At 42.0% G+C, this 18116-nt stretch overlaps 3 protein-coding genes across 9 annotated transcripts in view; 2 read left to right on the forward strand and 1 right to left on the reverse strand.

The window, feature by feature from the left end:
* The window catches only part of rtkna (rhotekin a), a 54824-nt gene extending 44407 nt beyond the window's left edge, over nt 1–10417 (forward strand). For 2 of the 5 annotated variants that reach the window (XM_063489566.1, XM_063489567.1), the window contains exons 3-11: nt 953–1006; nt 3340–3457; nt 4091–4315; nt 4478–4572; nt 5141–5247; nt 5440–5574; nt 6520–6685; nt 6820–6924; nt 7929–10415. In XM_063489566.1, the coding sequence (XP_063345636.1) occupies nt 953–1006; nt 3340–3457; nt 4091–4315; nt 4478–4572; nt 5141–5247; nt 5440–5574; nt 6520–6685; nt 6820–6924; nt 7929–8641 (1718 nt within the window). In that variant the 3' untranslated portion in view covers nt 8642–10415. Of the gene's footprint in view, nt 1–952; nt 1007–3339; nt 3458–4090; nt 4316–4477; nt 4573–5140; nt 5248–5439; nt 5575–6519; nt 6686–6819; nt 6925–7527; nt 7625–7928 lie in introns of all 5 variants that reach the window. The other 3 variants (XM_063489568.1, XM_063489564.1, XM_063489565.1) reach the window with 3 other exon arrangements.
* Nucleotides 10418–10776: 359 nt separating this feature from the next.
* mblac2 (metallo-beta-lactamase domain containing 2) lies at nt 10777–13893 on the reverse strand. Its single transcript, XM_063489903.1, has 3 exons — nt 13452–13893; nt 11813–12027; nt 10777–11528 (listed from the first exon to the last, which is right to left on the reverse strand). The coding sequence occupies exons 1-3, from the start codon at nt 13891–13893 to the stop codon at nt 11355–11357; spliced, it is 831 nt and encodes a 276-aa protein (XP_063345973.1). The 3' UTR covers nt 10777–11354.
* Nucleotides 13843–17985, forward strand: polr3g (polymerase (RNA) III (DNA directed) polypeptide G). Of its 3 annotated transcripts, XM_063489906.1 has the most exons (9): nt 14177–14322; nt 14412–14435; nt 14604–14735; nt 15488–15617; nt 17230–17295; nt 17375–17434; nt 17524–17585; nt 17666–17782; nt 17876–17985. In XM_063489906.1, exons 3-9 carry the CDS (start codon nt 14625–14627, stop codon nt 17963–17965), a joined length of 636 nt encoding a protein of 211 aa, XP_063345976.1. In that variant the 5' UTR covers nt 14177–14322; nt 14412–14435; nt 14604–14624; the 3' UTR covers nt 17966–17985. The 3 variants fall into 3 exon arrangements, with proteins under 3 accessions (XP_063345974.1, XP_063345976.1, XP_063345975.1); XM_063489904.1 differs by lacking the exons at nt 14177–14322; nt 14412–14435 and adding an exon at nt 13843–13945; XM_063489905.1 differs by lacking the exon at nt 14412–14435.
* Nucleotides 17986–18116: the final 131 nt, after the last annotated feature.

An 18116-nucleotide genomic window follows, 5' to 3' on the forward strand; every position in this document is an offset into this window, starting at 1 on the left:
AATTTTCTGTGCACGTTTGGAACTGTGAGATGACCGCATTAGCGACATCCTCTTTCTTTTATGTCATTTAGACCCAAAAACTTGTCTGCAGCTGAGCGCTTAGTGCAACCTGAAGTTTGCACTAGTGATTGGCGCCTTGTTTGCAACTTGGTTAATATGAGCATCCGTTGTTATTGCAGGATATTTACAGTCATGTGGCAAAGAAACTCCCATGATTCAGTAGCTTGTGGAATCACTTTTAGCAATCCTATTCTGTGTTATACAGCTATGTGTTTTTCTCCTGACAACACTTCCAAATGAGCTATACCTGTTCAGTCTTTCTCTAATTTTAAGGTTATGAACTTTGACATTTAAGATGTTAACTGTGGCCTGTTGAGTCTGAGATGCAGCTCTTAGGTGTTTTCCAGTTTCTATCATCATTGCATACTCTGACCTTGGGGTGAATTTGCTGGGACGTGCAGTCCTGGGAAGACAGTGGTTGTGTGTTAGCACACACCCGAAGGCTCCAGACCTGCAAACTGTCTAAACTTGTGTTTTCATAGAGGCATCTACACTTGCTGATGGTTAACTAATCAAGTGCATTTGATTAGCAGCACCTGACTGCTACTTATCCTCCTAATTCCTATGAAAGCAGTAAGGCTATACTTTATTTTTCACGGGACTATTGAGGGTCCTGTTAAAGCTTTCTTTTTCACATGACTATAAAGAAAGGCATAATTGGTCCTCTGTAATAAGATGTGAGACTGATATTATATGTGTGTCTGCTCTGTGGCATGTCTGGTTCCCAGCTGGAGACCATGCTAAACACACACAATCAGTGAATATCTGTGGTTCCTTTTGCCAGGGACTGAAAAGAGAACAGGCATGAATAAAAACACAGTGACACACAGAGATACACATATCAGGTGATCAGCATTTGTGTTGTCTAATCTTCAGCCTGTTGCCTTTACAGATCTTCGGATCCCTCTCATGTGGAAAGACACGGAGTACTTCAAGAACAAAGGAGGTGAGAAGTCACGTCTGTGAGTGTGTGAAGAAAGTCATTGATGGCTTATGAATGATTTATACTTCCAGTATTTATTAATAATAAGCTTCTGTGGAAAGTAGCCCTCGGTTGCTTCCGCGGTTGTATCTGAAATCCTTGAAATAACGGGGCGGGGAGATGTGAGATTCATTGAGACTCTAGAATGAAAATTACCTTTTATTTCTCGCTTTCGGGTGAAAACGCTTACATGGACGGATTGCGGCGTGACATTTTCTCTGCTCTGTACCCATTTTTACACCCCAGACTCCAGACAGTGTGGCAAAAATCCATCTGTACAAAGTTGCCCTTTCTCACATCCAGCACACAACAGGAGGCTCTGTGTCAGATGAATTCTCAGCACTAGAAATATTCTATTTGCTGCTTTACTCAATGGGTTGGGTATGGACCACACACTCACTCACTGTGATTTCTCTAGTCAGTGATCTACCCAGTTCTCACATGGGTTCAATCAGACATTAATTACTAGACTACTTACTGAGGGAGTTCACACAGTGAAGGCTGTTTAATTTCCAATTCAACTGATTCATTTAATATTGCCTAGAAACATTCAGGGCTGCAATGCATGTGCGAAAACGACTTTAGTTGCAGCTGTTAGAGATGATCTTCACAGTCATTGGGAGCTTTTTTGTTTTTTGGCTTTATCTCTCTATTTTACTCCTGGAAGCACAACTTGACCCACTGTCCTGTCTAGATTGCTTTGCCTCCTGGCTATTACAAAGAATCACGAAGGCAATGAAGCGCTTCATTCTTAGTAAGGATGGGAGACCTGTAAGCCAAAAACAAATAAAATCTGTGGTGCGTTTAAGGATCCACTCTAGTTTTCTGTCTTATGGAATATTCCTGTGAACCTGCTCGTATTAAATTGTCTTTGTGATAAAATTCAATAGAGCGCTGAGAATCTAACAATGGAAATTTTTTTATATTGGCCATTTTCTATCCCACCTGCTCTAGATAAATTTAATGTGTGTTAACCTCCATACCGTCATTATAATAGTCTCAGTGCTCAGCCTCTCCCTTGGCAACTCGAATGAAATTAATCTGCATGACCTGTGCATGGAAATGAACTCTTGAGACAGGTAGTAGTCTCTTAACAAAGCTTAATGAGGCTGTAAGTCAAGGTCATTAAGCACACAGAGACATAAACTGAGGCAAGGAGGAGCAAAGTGTGTTCCTTTCTCGTTTGTCCAGTCAGATTTTAGTGAGGAGTGTTGATTTCATACTTGGAATAGTAATTGCGCAATGAAGTGTGGGACATTAGGTGTCAATGTGCCGTACACATGGAAGCGCGAGTAGAACATACCAGTGCCAGTTATAAAGTGTTTTATGAGGAAGAAATACAAGATTATCCCCAATATGAGGTTGTGGGGTGAAGGTGCGATCATAGGGTTCTGGGAATCTTGGGAAATTCAAATTTTCCAATCTTTTCTTTAATGTCAAGTCCTTGCTCACCTCTAGACCAATTTCAGTGCTGCTGCTATTTTTAAATTGTTTCGTGTAAGCTCGTTTTGTTCCCAGAGGCACTCGTGCCTCTTCGGTGCACACTGGATCTCCTCTAGTGTGTAAGAGCGGCAACCCATCCACTTGAATCTTATTTTTGAAATGTGGACATCGCTCAGACGCCTCAGTGGACACAGCCCTTAAGAATTTGACAAAAAAAAAACAAAACACTCATGTGCTACTCTTGAAATAATTCGGCACTTCTTTTCTTACAGAAAACTACTGTTTGGTCTCGCTGATCTTAGGCGATCATTCAAAACAACAAACTGTTCCGTCTCAAAATAGTGGCAACACTGAGTGTAGCAGTGTACAAGAAGGTGACCTTTAAATGGAGATTGGTCAAATTTTGATTTTTATGGGTAGATTCCTGGAACTTTCTAATCAAACTGCTCGAGAAGAAGAGATTAGGCCTGTCTGCCCCGAGTCTGTCTGCACCATCTGTTGTAGTTTCTTTCATAATTTCTCACTGGTGTTATGGAAATGATGGTTTTCTTAGACACAAAGATTTCAGGGTTTATCTATAATCACAGTGAAACCTGCCCTAAAATATAATCTTCACATACACAAAGACTCCTGTAGTTTAGTTTCAAAATACTGTTCAGTATTTCCCAGGAATTCTTAGCACAGCTGACCATTAAACTGAAACCAACAGTTTAATGTTTGCTGCATTGCCATTTTGGCTCTGAATTTTAAAGTGATGCAAGTGAATGAAAGCTGCTGAAGTGTTTCAAAAATGCACTGTTATGTAGAAGTGTTTCCTCTTCTTCTCCTCTGACTTTCTACATTTTCATTCGTAGAGCTTCATCGATGTGCGGTGTTCTGCCTGTTGCAGCTGGGAGAAGAAATCTTTGATACAGACATGGTGATAGTAGACCGGACACTCACCGATATTTGCTTTGACAACACTATCGTATTGTAAGTCACCTGTCAGTCCTATAACCAAACAGCCATATAATCTGTCACGATCACAGAGACTGTAGTAAAACCAGTAGTCTAATATTGTATTAATATGGTTTTGTAATGTTGTACATCCAAAGTTGAACAATTAGTAAATACACTGTTTGATACACTGTAAGTACCAATGAGAGGGCTATCTATAACACCTGATTGTTGAGCCAATTTTATGTTCGGTATTTAGAATTCAAATAAATTTAGTTGGCAAGTAACTGAAAGTGTAATACAGTACAAACTACAATCGTTTTGCCAGTTCAATTTTATTTATGTAGTATCCTACAATACCCTAGAGACCTAAAGACCCTACAATAATACAGAGAAAACCCCAATAATCAGATCTCCCCCTACGAGCAAGCACTTGGCAACGGTGGGAAGGAAAAACTGCCTTTTAACATGAAGAAACCTCCAGCAGAACCAGGCTCATGAATACTGTACAACATTTTTGCCCAAAATATTATACAAGAGAGGTATAAAATAGCAAACATGAAGCACGTGGGTATGTGAAAGTAAGGACTGTACTCGAGTGGATGCACTTAGTTACTCTTTTAAAATGACCCTTACAGAGATGGTGATGATGAGCATTTTCTCTTGCAGTAGTGAAGCCAGCCCGGGTTTTGAGCTACGGGTTGAGTTGTATAGCTGCTGCTCAGAGGACGACTATTCTGCAGGCAGCACACCAAGGAAACTGGCCAGCAAGCTGAGCTCTTCACTGGGTCGATCAGCTGGGAAGAAACTCCGGGCAGCCATGGAGCCTGGACCGTGTAGTCCCGTAAGCAACGGAGGGGGAGCCCCTCTCCTGCTGCCAGTCCCCTCTGTACCGTAAGTTTAGCTTCATTTAATATCTATAGTTTTTATACAAAAACAGAAAATGGATTGGAAATAACTTGTAATTTCAGAGAGCAGATATTTATTGAGACCATCGCTCACTGCAAACATGCATACTCAAACACCAAATTAAATTCTTCTCTTGTGTGTTGACAGGGGCCCGAAGTACCACCTCTTAGCCCACACCACACTGTCACTGTCACACGTCCAGGACAGCTTTCGCACGCATGACCTCATCATTTCAGGCAACGGTGAGTGGCAGCCACCATCAATCTGTGTCCTCGCCATCTTTCTGCTTCCTCTGCCAAATCGGCCATCTGTCTATTTTTCGTCTTTCTCTCACTCGTCACCGCCTCACTTCTTCGCCCAGCATTCTGATCATTTCCTTTACACCAGCATATGGTGCAGCTATGCCTCCTCCTCTTTTCCTCCTCTGTCCTCCCACTTTCTCTGACAGGCAGCCATTGTCAAGGTCACAGTAATAAAGGCTACGCTAGTGAGGTGACTGCTGTGTAAAGCTGTAATGATGCTGGATAACAAGGGTCCAGACCCTAACACAGACAGGCCTCTAGTGTTTTATTCATTGGCCCTTCAGCCTGCTGTAAAGTTTCACTGCCAAACTGCATGACACTCCCTGCAGCTGCCATCCTTTTATACCCCAGTGTGTGCTAAAGGGGGGACGGTGTGACGTGAGGATGCAGTGTGTGTCGGTTTGTGTGTGTGGATGCATGTTTCTGTGTGGAATTTTAATGGCATGGGAATATTTTTATTTATTTATAGTGTTTATTTTTTCCCCATCCATCTATTCCCTCCCTGCAGAAGAGTGTTCGTACTGGCTGCCACTCTATGGCAGTATGTGTTCCCGCCTCGCAGCTCAGCCTCACTGTATGACCCAACAGATGATGAGCGGGTGCTTGAAAGTTAAGGTAAGCTGGCAAGCCTGCAAATGTGCATTGCTGCGAACTATTCCTCCAAGGGTTGTGCTAGATTTTTTGGCATATGTCCACACTTTTTTTTCTTTTTCTCCCCTACCACATTCCTGTTCTCTTAATCTCATGTTGTCTTCTCTCTTTGTGTGCGTATTTTTTTTTCCTTTATTCCATTTTTTCTTTACCTAGCAGCAGTGTGGAGGTGACCCTCAGAGTTGGACAAAAGTTCACGCCGTTCTCAAAGGAACAAGCCTTTTCTGCTACTACCGGCAAGAAGATGTGGAGGCTAACGTTGAGCCAGCTTTCACTATTGGCATCAACAAGGTCAGCAGAGAAATCTGAACGGCAGTATATTATCTCTTTGAGCTCGATCCAGCCTTAGAGAAGCAGTAGCTGCATATTTTTGGTAACACCTAAGGCATCAGAATAGATGGTAAGAAAACAGGCTTGTGGATTACCACACGTTTAAATAACAAGCTCACTGGTAGACTCTGAGCCTAAAGAGAAAATTTAGCTCTTTTCTTTGCAGCGGTTCTCAAGGTTTATTTTAAAAAGCCGCCCAGAGCTGTCAGAATCGAGCTCCATTGAGTTCATGAGTACCAAACTGCGGTTGTGTTTGTTACCTTTGAGGTGTGACTGTAGAAACGTTCATCAGGCCTGTAAAGGCACATTTCTACTGCTCAAAGCTTTGTATACACAGGGAGACCCCTCTATCCAATTGGAAGTCATAATTCTCTCATGCCATCATTTTTCCCTGCATCAAATAAAGATCAGTCAGCTGGCCAGTCACGCTCTGAATCATCTCATTTCCTGTGTCTTTAAGAGTCGATTCCTAGACTGCTTCACAATCTTTCTGTAGTGACGCACTCAGTCTTTTGTGTCCTCTGACCTTGAGCACGCTGATAACCTAAAGCCAAGTCAATCAGATCAGGTCTGTATGATCTTTTGTGCGGCTCACATTAGGGGAGACAGAAAGAGGGAGCGCAGCATGGCAAAGGCATGAACAGGACAACACTGCCATCTAGTGGTCATAGCCATACCTAGCCATATTTAGAGTACAGCAAGTTATGGGAATTGGGAGTCAGCATCCTTTTGTTGGATAATTGCTGGAGGGAAATGGTTTGGAAGAGCACTAATTGGTGACTTTATTAATGAGGGCTTATTTTCAGTGGAGACTTATTCATTCAACCACACTGTACTGCCATTCATTCCCTGCTGTAGACATTTTTGCGGTAGATGATTGTATTCTTTGTCACTCCTGTGTTTCAGGAGACCAGAATACGTGCATCAGAGAAAGACCCTCTCAGTAAAGTTCAGAATATCTGCATCAGCAACCATTACGGAGGGGAGGAGGTTACGCACACTGTGACCACAGACAGCCGCGAGGAGACACACCGCTGGATGGAAGCCTTTTGGCAACATTTCTACGATATGAGTAGGTCCTTATGTGTCATTTAAACCCACAACATGTGGTCGTTTAACATATGTTTTAAAGGACAGCACATAGTGCCGTATATTCTCCATCTGCTGCTTGATTTGTTGATGGTGACGTTTGTCTCCAATGTACAGGCCAGTGGAAACAATGCTGTGATGACTTAATGAAAATTGAACTTCCGTCGCCACGAAAACCAGCTCCTATCACACCAAAACAAGGCTCTTTGTATCATGAAATGGGTAAGAATTCTCCTTGTATCAAATGTGTTTTTTGGTCACTTATGACCTAATGTGAAAAATAAAGCAGGGAATCAAAACACTGTGCCTGCATTGCATGTGGCTGTGTTGAATTTCTGTTTCTTGAGTGCACGTGCATCAAAGATGCTGTCGATTACATTTTCCTATCCGATTTCTCAAACTCACTCTCTGCTTCACTTCTCTGTGCTCTAAATAGAAGGGTTCTTATCTCTGACGTGCTGACTAACTTGTCTTCTGTTTCTCTGTTCCTCTTTTTCCTTTTCACGTTCCTTTGTATGTCATATCTATCCTTCCTCGCCATTTCCTGTTCTGCATTTTCCTTATTTCCATGTGAAATAACGTAAAATTCATTTCATCACACTTTTCATGAACTTTCACCGTTCATTGTAATGGTTGAATTATCTTGATGCATGAATGAAATCTTTCTTTGTTTCCCCATCACTCCTGTTTGAATGAGCATGCATCCTTTTCCTTTTTTTGTCATGTCCATTAAAAATGCCAAACTACCAACTTTCCCTCATCCCCCTCTCTGCTCTATCCCATCTCTCTCACCAACTTCCCTGTTGATTTTCCTAACCCTGGCAGCTCCTCTTGCCACACCCTCCTGTGAGGGTCTTCTGCTGCAGGATAACGCTGTGTCTGCTGAGATTCGTGCTCTGCTCTCATCCTATTACAACGACAGGTGAAGTAACAGGACTAGGACTCAACATGAATTGGTTTGTGGTGAATGTTGCAATCCCAAGAGGCTGGACTCTGCATTCTGAATAGATTTATGCAGTATTGTAATCTGCATGAATTGGAAAGATGTCATGAATACACTCAAAATGTTAAAAATATCCTACAGTAATAGCTATCTTTAGCACTTGTTCTAAAAAAAACCTTGCAATTTAGATTTAATCCCAGGAAAAACTGATCAGTCTGTAAAACTGGTCTCAGGTTTACTCCATGGCAGCATACTAATAAGATTTGCTGCTTTTCTCTTGCAGTTATTGAGTCATCTGATGACCTCAGCAGTACCGTGTCAGACATCCTGGCTCGGAGAATGCAGGAGCTGGAGCTCCGTAGCCAGCTAGGCACCTCTCCCACCTGGATGTCTGCGTTTGAGGAGAGCAATGCCAGATGTACTGGCCGCTCTCGTCACTGTACTCGCATGTCTGGCCACAGCCCCTGCACCCCTCATCGACTGCCTCGGAGTCCTGTGAGTCCTCACCGCTGCCCACAGCTCGGCCTGCTGTCTTCAGACGCAAGTCTGACCTCAGATAGCGACAGCCACTGTAGCACCAGTCCCTGCTCTCACCACCACGGCTGGCCTGAACCTACTTCCAGCTACTCTCTTTTGTCATCTTCCCCCTCGCGTCTGAGGCCACGCACTCTTTCTCTGGATGCTAAGCTCAGCACCCTTCGAGGGAGAGGGTACGGAGGTGGAGGGACCTTCCAGTGTTCCTGCCAGCCGCCTCCCTCGTCCCTGCTTGCTCCTCTCCCCATCTCCAGTCGCTCCCCCCGGTCACAGCACAGCACACAAACCACGCTATCCTGCTCCAGCTCCACCTCAAGCAACAGCTCCAGCAACAGTGAGGGCAGCCACAGCCCAGAGTCATCAGAGGGAGGCCCCTTCTCTAGGCCCTCCCCAGCTCGACGCAGCCTAAGAAACCTCAGGGCCAGACTTGATCCTCGCAACTGGCTCCAGAGTCAGGTGTAAACTTCATTTCTGACAGTGGTGTTTTTTTTTTTTTTTGCTTGCCTAAAGGCAACACTGCTTATTAAACCACGGTTTAACTAGCTTAACACACGTGAACCAAACTCAGGCAATCTACGATGCCACATGCACAGCCCTGAGAAGGATCCCTCCAGCCTGCCTCTTGGTGGAGGACGAGCCATGGAAGACCCTTCTTGGGCGAACTGGAATGTCTTCTAACACAAAAGACAGGTGACAATCACTGCAGGAGTCTCTGACATTTGCTCGGTTGCCACAGTGTTTCAAAACAGTCCAAAAGTATTTGGGAGGTACTCTGCTTGCTTTGAGAATTGATGGTAATGCTGCTTGGAAGAAGGTGATGCTAACAGATAAGGGCATGCTCAAATTCATGCCACACTAGGTCTACTTTCTGTCTTTGAAAATCTGATTTTGAAACTGGAAAAAATAAAAACAAACTAAAAAAAACCACACATTTTGAGTGGCCAGTGATCCTAGCCACTCAAACATGGCCATGTCTGTTAATGCACTAGTCGTATTTTGACTGGATGTTTCCTGTTATGTTCGAAAAGTTTGCAGTGTTTGCAGTATAGAAGCCAGTTAGCATGAGGTAATATGAACACACAAGACGAACAGGTAAAGCCAGTCAAGAATTTTCCAATATTAAAGACTGCTATGTGTAGAGGGAAGGGTTATTTGTCGCCTGTACTGTGATACTTGTTTCAGTCTACTTATTATTCATGCTATTTGTGGGGTCTCCCAGAACGACTATGCACCATTTTTGTTTTCATGCATGTTTTGACTTGCAGTTAAAATATTTCTTCGTCAGATCATTTCAAATGACTCTGCAAGTGCTCATACTTACTGTAGTTATGACTGTGATCTCTTCAGGGTAAAAAATCTGTGCTCTGCTCTTATCTGCACACTATTGACAGGTTGCCATCAGACTAAGTAATAGATTTGTATGCACACAGTGCAACTCTTAAGCAAACTGATTATAACCAAAGCTCAATTATTATTGAAAACCCAAGCCATACTAATCTGCAGCATTGTTTGTTTTCAGTTTCCAATCCTGCCGTCCAGCGATTTGTTATCACGCAACAAAGAAAGAAAACTGATTTAATCTTGGCGAAATTCTAAAAAACATTCTAAAAAAAAAAAGTGTGTGCTTACATGAACTCTAGTCAGTCACCTTTTTAATGATTTGTTAACACTGCCGCCAATTTCTTGTTACATTTTTGCTAGTTAACCAGCTCAGTGTAGTTACTTCTTCTTACAGAAAACCTTATAGGAGGGTCGGTGTTGTCAGTGCAGTAAAGCTTTGCCTCTTTTTTTCCCCATTTCCGTGTTTATTGTGGACTCTGGAAGCCGTTGCCCTCTTGGGGACTCAGAACTCGAACCATTTTTACTAAGATCTGTCGTACGCTGAACGACAGCATTTGTTACTGTAAATTAATTTTTATAAGTTAACAAATAAACCTCCTGTATTTGTTTTTTGTTTTGTTTTTTTGTTACATTACTGAATTTGTTATAAATGCAGCTGTGTTGATATTTGATGATCATAATATTAGATAACGTGCAGATCTTTTAACTGTCACAGATAACATTGAATGTTATAACCTTGGCGGAGTTTCCCGTGTTGACAGGCTTCGTGTTCTGCATGTATGCCATCCTCGGAGGTGAACTGAAAACGAGAAATGTGGAAATCTCGTGTTTAAATAATATAACATTAAATAAATGTTTTATGAATTAAAAATTGTCTTCTTTTCTTATGTATCCAAATTAACATGTTCTATAAATATTTTTGTGTATATTTTTATGGTGAAATTCTTTAGTAATGCATTGAACTTAAAAATAAAATCTGATATTTCTGTTAGAAGGTTAAATCATGCTACTTTTCTTAATTTTGTACACTAAAAGCCCCCCAAATTAAACCCTTTCCATGCATTGAGAAAGGTTTCCATCAGATCAGACAATGACTTTAAGTTCTCTATCCTTTGAACATGTGTTGGATCATATTCCATCCACTTCTGTTCTGCCCCTTTTTCTCTCTCTTGCAACAAATCCCATTTGAGTTCCCCCTGGAGAAGCAAATCCACTTAGAAGCCGCCGCAATCTGTGCTGCAAAAGACTCAAAAAGTAGGTAGAACAGAGACTTTTATTGTCTATGTTTCGATAGCAAAGCCGTAGATTAGTCAATAGTACAAAGCACAATTACAAACATCGGAGGTAGTCGACACTGAGTCTTCACTGAGCATTGTAATATGCATAGAGAACACTATGGCCATAATGACTTTGTTTCAAATGTCTCAGGAAAACCCAAAGCGCCCTGTTCTGTTTGTAGTGCAGAGTTGTGCTATTGTTGTGCTATTGTAACTTCACATATGCTTAAAGTATAAAAATCAAACACTGAATTATATTAACACCAACATATACATATTCATCAGCATATAAGACCAGTAAATATTTTTTATAATAGGCTTCATATGGTGCTGATTATTGACTTCTGTAACCCAGTAGGGACATTTCACACAAAGTTTGGCAATTACTTGATTTTCAGCTGGATTACATAAGTAAATGGACAGCGTTACATTAAGTTGCAGATAAAACAGAGGTAACCCCGCCCCCACCCTTTCCGTCCTCACACTCTTCCATGTCCTCCATACTAAAACATCTCTCTTTGTGCACTTGCTTCCTGCAGCTCAATGACCCACTCTCATTAGCAGGCACACCGTGGGTTGCACACCCGCAGCGCCACCCCAGCCAGACTCCTCCAGGCAAACGTGGAGAACTTTGCAGGGCATGTTTCAGCCCTGCTGATGTACGTGGAGGCAAGCCGATGGAGCCGCTTCGCACCGAATGCGTTGTAGTGCCCTGGGAGGACTTGGTCGACCTGTTAAATCAATTTTAAAGCCAATAAACATGTATTTTATTTAACAAATAATGTTTAGTGCATGTTAAAGTATATTGTTTTAAGTATTAGCACAGAAAACACAGCTTGTATATGTAGGCTAATAGATACTGGTATGCCAAATTTCAGCAGAGCAACATGACATTTTCATTATAAATCTATGAAATGTTGATATAAGGTGCTTTGGGATAAATACCCCTGGAAAAAAAAAAGTGGAACTGTGTACTGAAATTGTGAGGCTGCTCTCTAGTGGGCTTTAGAGTTACCTGTTCGCTGTCCACCAGCCCAACCAGGCGCTCACAGCTGCTGATGTAGTCACTGACACGGCTGTAGGGAAGCCAGTCAATCATTGCGCCGTCATACACAACATCGCCACTGAAAAGCAACTTATTGTCCCGGTCATGAAGGCAAATGCTTCCCCGAGAGTGTCCAGGCATGTGAAGCACAGTCAGCTGTCTGTCACCAAGATTGATGACATCACCTAGGCAGGAGAAAGAGAGGTTGAGAAGGCATTAGGTTTTGATAATTATTCACACATACAAACATGGCATGAACCGTAATCACCGGCGACTATGCATTTAAAATCTTAGACTTATATATAAACTAAATGATAACTCATATTCTGGCTGACTCACGTCAGAGTTATGTTTGTGCTTTCCACATGTCACTGAGTCACACAGATTCTGTGACATTCAGTATATCATCGATTTGGTTGAGGCCAGTTATGAGTTGCACTGGCAAAAAGGGTGAAGTTGATACATCAGGGAATGAGATATATCAGCTGCACTGCAGTAGTGGCTCTGACACAGCAGAACAAGTTACTCTACAATACTGCATTTTGCAGTATTAATTCTACAACTGTTTATAACTTGCATAGTTCACATTTCTGTATAGCTGTATATCTCATATTTCTGTATAGTTTTTCATATTTATATCCTGTTCATAGCCTGTACATAGCTTGTACTCACTACAGCCTGTACATACTTATAGTTATAGCATATTCATAACACACCGTGTACATTATAACATACCATAATAGACCCATTTCTGTAATATACTTACATATCTATATTATTGCTAATATATATTTGTAATATATCTATATTATGGCTAAAGAACTTCTGGATGGATGCAAACTGCATTTCGTTGCCTTGTACCTGTAACATGTGCAATGACAATAAAGTTGAATTCTATTCTATTCTATTCTACTACAAAAAAAAAATTGTTTAAGAAAAGAGAAGACTGTGTGATTGTTACTTCGCGCTGTGGGATGCTTTCATTAAGTGTGACACCAGTCTCTGTATGCTCTTCTTCTTTCTTGGAAGCAAGAGAATACATCAAAGCCATCACACTGGCTTAAAATAGAACAGCTCTGCAGATATAGAGAATGAGCATATAGTTGCTACCGATGGAGTTTTTTGTTGTTGTTGTTTTTAACCCATACACTTCTAATAGGGAGAAATTGTCTGTACCTGCATTCCTTGGATAGAATATCCTGTTTTATGTAATGGGATAATTGCACCTGTGTAATCACCAGCCCTGGCCTCATGTTGCTGCATTGAACTGGTTCCTCTAGCCTACCTACTTTGTAACTGTAAAAATTACGGGCAGACCGACCCCTTGTCTCATCCCCACTACCTCCATTACATATGTAATATGTGTCGATGTGTGAGCTAGCAAGTCATTGTTGGTCTTCTGCCAAATCGCTGTGCAGAATCTGAGGCTGGAAACGACTCTGTAGAGCATACTGTGCTCACACTAGGCCTGGTGCATCCATCAAGCCCATTACTGTATCGATTATGGTGCTTGTCACTAAGTGAATGCTTTTAGACCATGCTGGTATTTGATCACAGATCCATCCCTCTAGCCTAAATCAAATCTGCAAGGGCTGTATCTCCTACCTACCCTCCTGCAGTATGTGTGTGGGCTGCACAGCCTTGACTTTGTAGTGCCTTGCCCTCCATCCCGGGCTGGGAGCCTCGGCTATCTCCCTGTCGCTGAGCCAAGTGACCGTCTCGAAGTTGTCTCCGTTGGCCAGGGCATCGACCTCCGCGCTGTGGACGCCCACCTGTTGGAACTGATGCAGACCACCGGAGTGGTCGAAGTGGGCGTGGGTGGCGATGGCAAGCAGCGGGTTCTTCCTCTGCGGGTCTTTTCCCAGCAGGCCTTTGGCGTCGATGTATTCAGGTAAGCTCCTTAAGCCCAGACCCGTGTCTATCACCACGTCCTGGTGTGTGCCGCGCAGCAACCAGATGTTGGCTCGGTTCTCCGACTGGTAGAATCGCTCCTGGATCCAGAAAATTCCGTCTCCGAGCGATTTGTGAGCGTACCAGTCGACTGCAGACATCCCAGTTCATTCGCTTGTCGAAGTAGGGTTCAGTATGGTGTCGTGCTGTCAGGTGATTTATTGGGGGGAGAGGTGTAACTAGCCTTCCAGCTACTGATGATATGTTTTCATTGAGGTTAATGCGATGGTGGCCGCAGACACACCCTTGTAGGAGGATACTAAGCTCACTGGGCAAACCGATCAACGACGGCAGATTAACGTGGGTTGCAATTGGCTATACGCAAACCACGCCTCCTCTGTCGTCACGCAGAGGAGGAGCGAGTTAAAGCCACATTTACGCATGCTGACAGTGGCGTATGGCGTGTGCAGGTTTCCCAAGCCGGTGCTAGCTAAGCAGTATAAAGTCTAAGCAGTATCTTCATTAGGTTCAGCTGAAATGTATGTGATTTTTAAGGAGTTGCCGAGGGACAGATAAAACCGGCCAGAGAGGTACATTAAAAAACTGAAACATGTGGATCCAGTAAGAGCTAAATATCGCTGTCCAGCTCTGAAGTAGACTTTGTGCTTTTTTACATTAGGCGCAGTATACTAACAGGCTTCTAGTAAGTATTTCAACATACTTTACACGTAGAGTGTGTCTCTGATGCTGACTAATGCTTCATCGCTGGCAGAGTCACGCTAAAGGCGATGGAAGCTGTAGTACATTAACTTTCATCAACACGTGTTGACTGGAGATATGTGGACGTGTGTGTGTGTGTGTGCGTGTGCAGGAACAGAGGAGACCTGCAGCCATGGCAGGCAAGGGTCGTGGAGTGGGTGCTTTTACCTTCAATATTGACGCTCTGGGCATCGGCAGGGGCAACATGCCAGAAGCCAGGGTGGGGCCCAGTCCTCTGTTTCCAGTAAGTACTGAACACAGTCTTTTACACACACACACACACACACACACACACACACACACACACACACACACACACACACACACACACCAGCACCAGCACCAGCAGGATGACAGATTGCATTTCAGTATAACAAATACTCTAAACAAATACTCAAATACTCTAACCTCTAATGCTCAAAAGGGTTGAGGTCAAACTTTACTGGAGTGACTTTAGGAGAGACCTTTTTGAAAGAGGTAGGTGAAATTTGCATGGAATTTGAATAGCAGACTATATACAGTGGAGGTTTACTTATAATAAGTTTAGGTTTATTCTTTGTAATAAAATTTACAAAACATTTTACTGCATTTGTATTTAAATGAAGGCAGATGAAAGTATATTCATCGTGCTCATGGCCAACATGTGTTTAAGAGTTCTGACCCAATGAGTGTCTCTCACAGGGTTCACAAATAAGCACAAAGGGGGTAAAGGGCAATAATGTATGTGCTTATGTAAAATTCATGGCCAGGTTTTCTAATTTGGCCGTGTGTATTCCCAAAGAATATGGCAGATATTTACATGCCTCTTGGATTCTGCCTGGATGCTTTTTTCTTTTAAACATAGTTTGGACTGTGCTTACAATGTAGTATATTTTGACTATTCATACTGAAAAAGTTGAACACCTTTACACGGCAGTCTGAATTTCAGTTAGATTTGAAATTTATTTGCACTTGAACTTTATTAATATCGGCATTACATCATCCATACTTCTCCAGAGCACGGATTTTAAACCAGTTCCACTGAAAGCTGGCGAGGATGAGGACTACATGCTGGCCTTAAAACAAGAGATGAGGGGAACAATGCAACGGCTGCCATACAACATCAAACCTCAATCCAATAAAGCAGGTGAGGAAAGCGGTGCATTAGAAACCTGACATCAGCTGAAATGACGCTGTAAGACAGTTGTCTGCTGTGGGGGAAGATAATGCAACTTTTAGGAACAAAGACTTTCAGTTAAGGTCATATCTGGGAAAGGGAGAGATGCAGATTAATGACAGAATATTGAGTTACAGATGTCTTACGAAACCACAGATTTCTTTTGTCTGGATTACTGGCTTTTTAAAACTCTCCTGTTTCAAAGTTAGCTAAATGTAACCATGTAAAGAAGTCAGTGTATTTTATAGGGGGAAGGGGGGATTGCTTATTCAACAGGGGGTCTGTGGTGAACATGACTATAGGGAAATTATCTGTGAAAAGAAGGTGCACCCAGTTCTTCTGTGCAAAAGCAAATATACACACATCATGACCGATAAACAGAGAAGCAGCTGCTGCTTCGTATCTACAGCCTCTTCAGCAAGACTCTCATCCCATGGTTGGGCACCACCTCCACTGTCTTAGATAGCTGTTAGACATTGTACTCCATCCAAAACCTGCAGTAAAAAGAGCTGGTTGATGGGCCGTAGAGCAGAACAAATATTAAATGTCTTTTAGCTTGATGAGGCCAAGGCCTATTAACTTCTCATCAGTGATCATCATTGAAAACAACTAGTCTGTCTTTGACAGGAAAAAAAGAAGGATTTGTTTGACAGGGCTCATTGGATTGACGCACAATGGGAGAGTTGAAGGAACTCTGTGAAGATCCAAGAAGGAGAATTGATAATTTACATAATTTGGAAAAGTCTATTTGAGCTATTTTTAAACAATATCAGATTCCAAGTTTTCCATTTTCTGCAAGAAGAGCCGAACTGTTACCCTCAGATGAGAGAAAATTGGTTAGGATGTTCACAAACAACCAAAGAACAACCGGGTCTCAAGTCTACCGTGAAATCGAAATCACTCAAAGACCAGCCGTTGAAGCGAGTTTTAATTCTTTTGTCGACCACAAAAGAATACCCTGCTCCAAAATCAACAACTTCAATTTCAACTGAAATTTGCAGCTGCCTACATGGCCAAATTCTCGTCTGGAAAAAAATCAACAACTTCAAATTCACCTTAAATCCACAGCTAGACGGTTGAAATTTTGGACACAACTGGGTGTTCAAACAGGATGGTGTTCCCAAATGCACATCAAAACTGGTTTTGGATTGGACAAAGCAAGACCAACATTAAGATTCTGGCTTTCCCAAAACCACAGCCTCAATGTTATTGAAAATTTGTGGACTATGCTTAAAAGTCGGGGCCGTCTGGGTGGGCGCCATTTAGTGTTATCAATCCTTTCATCCTTCAAGAATCGCCAAAATTAATCCAAGCTTGTGTAACAAATTCTTTGGGTTTTGTTTTGTTTTTAGAGGCATTAATGATGCATGCTGTACAGTCCTTCCACTCTATAAAAATAACAGTTCAAAGAAATCATTAAAGCCCCAAATTACCATGACATTCATGCCATTGACTGTATGTAAACTACTGACCATGACAATGTGTGGTGAGGATCAAGAGTAACACTGCAGTTTGTGTTGACGCACAATAGAGTCTAAGTGTTTTTAAGAGTATGACCTTTCTTTTGTTTACATGAAAACAGAAGTGGAGAGATACACCGAGAGATACCTGAAGCAAAGCCAGATTGATGACAATGAATGGACTCCAGGTACGTGTAACACATCATCATGGGATTAGGTGGAACACAAAAAAAGAGGACGATGATAACATTTTTCTTGATATTTTAGACTGGAACCTTTTTCCAAAAGAACTGATGCCCAGAAGAAAACGACCTCGAGCTAAAACGGGTACATTAAACACAATATGTATGAAATGACATTTCTTTTTACTTTCTTTGTTACTATAAGAATAAAGACCCAATGTTTAACTCCAACAGGCACAAAGAAAAGTGCAAAGATATCACGCAAGGACGCAGAGAACATTCTGACCAAATTAGATGTAAGCTTCATTTAAATTTACTGTCAATTCTCTCTCCACATCTTTGGTGTTTCACATGAGTAATTTGATATTAATGTCAGGAACTGACAAACAAAGATGACCCTGAAAAATCAGATGAGGAGACTGAAAAGAAGCCAGGAAATGAGGATGAAGAAGAGGAAATTGAAGAGGAAGAATATGAAGAGGATATTGAAGAGGTGTGATTCCAAGATGTACTGCAAAATGTGTTACACATAATGATCAATATGTACAAACTAGATCTAACATTGCTTTTTATTCGTTCTGTGTAGGAAAACGACTACATAGAAAGCTACTTCGACAACGGTGAAGATTTCGCTGCGGACAGTGACGATAATATGGATGGCGAAGCAACATACTGAGCATCTCTCAAGCAAGGACGTGCTGAAGTTAAACATAACGTGACTGCTTCTTTTGGTTAAATATTGCACATAAGTTGGGAACGCTATTCAGTAGAGTGGAGCGATTTCTTTTTCTGATCAAGCTTTCGTTAAAGACTAATGTAAATAAGAA

The sequence above is a fragment of the Pelmatolapia mariae genome, linkage group LG12 (genome assembly GCF_036321145.2).
Source record: "Pelmatolapia mariae isolate MD_Pm_ZW linkage group LG12, Pm_UMD_F_2, whole genome shotgun sequence".
In the NCBI taxonomy this organism is placed as follows: Eukaryota; Metazoa; Chordata; class Actinopteri; order Cichliformes; family Cichlidae; genus Pelmatolapia; species Pelmatolapia mariae.

What these genes read in the sequence shown, in the direction of transcription:
- mblac2 (XM_063489903.1), bottom strand. Translation starts at nt 13,893, where the DNA reads ATGTCTGCAGTCGACTGGTACGCTCACAAATCGCTCGGAGACGGAATT. An exon ending in CACACACATACTGCAGGAGG is followed by an intron (nt 12,028 to 13,451) that starts GTAGGTAGGAGA and finishes TCTCCTGCCTAG; the next exon opens with GTGATGTCATCAATCTTGGT. An exon ending in GGCTGGTGGACAGCGAACAG is followed by an intron (nt 11,529 to 11,812) that starts GTAACTCTAAAG and finishes TTGATTTAACAG; the next exon opens with GTCGACCAAGTCCTCCCAGG.
- polr3g (XM_063489904.1), top strand. An exon ending in GGCCCAGTCCTCTGTTTCCA is followed by an intron (nt 14,736 to 15,487) that starts GTAAGTACTGAA and finishes ATACTTCTCCAG; the next exon opens with AGCACGGATTTTAAACCAGT. An exon ending in ACGACCTCGAGCTAAAACGG is followed by an intron (nt 17,435 to 17,523) that starts GTACATTAAACA and finishes TAACTCCAACAG; the next exon opens with GCACAAAGAAAAGTGCAAAG.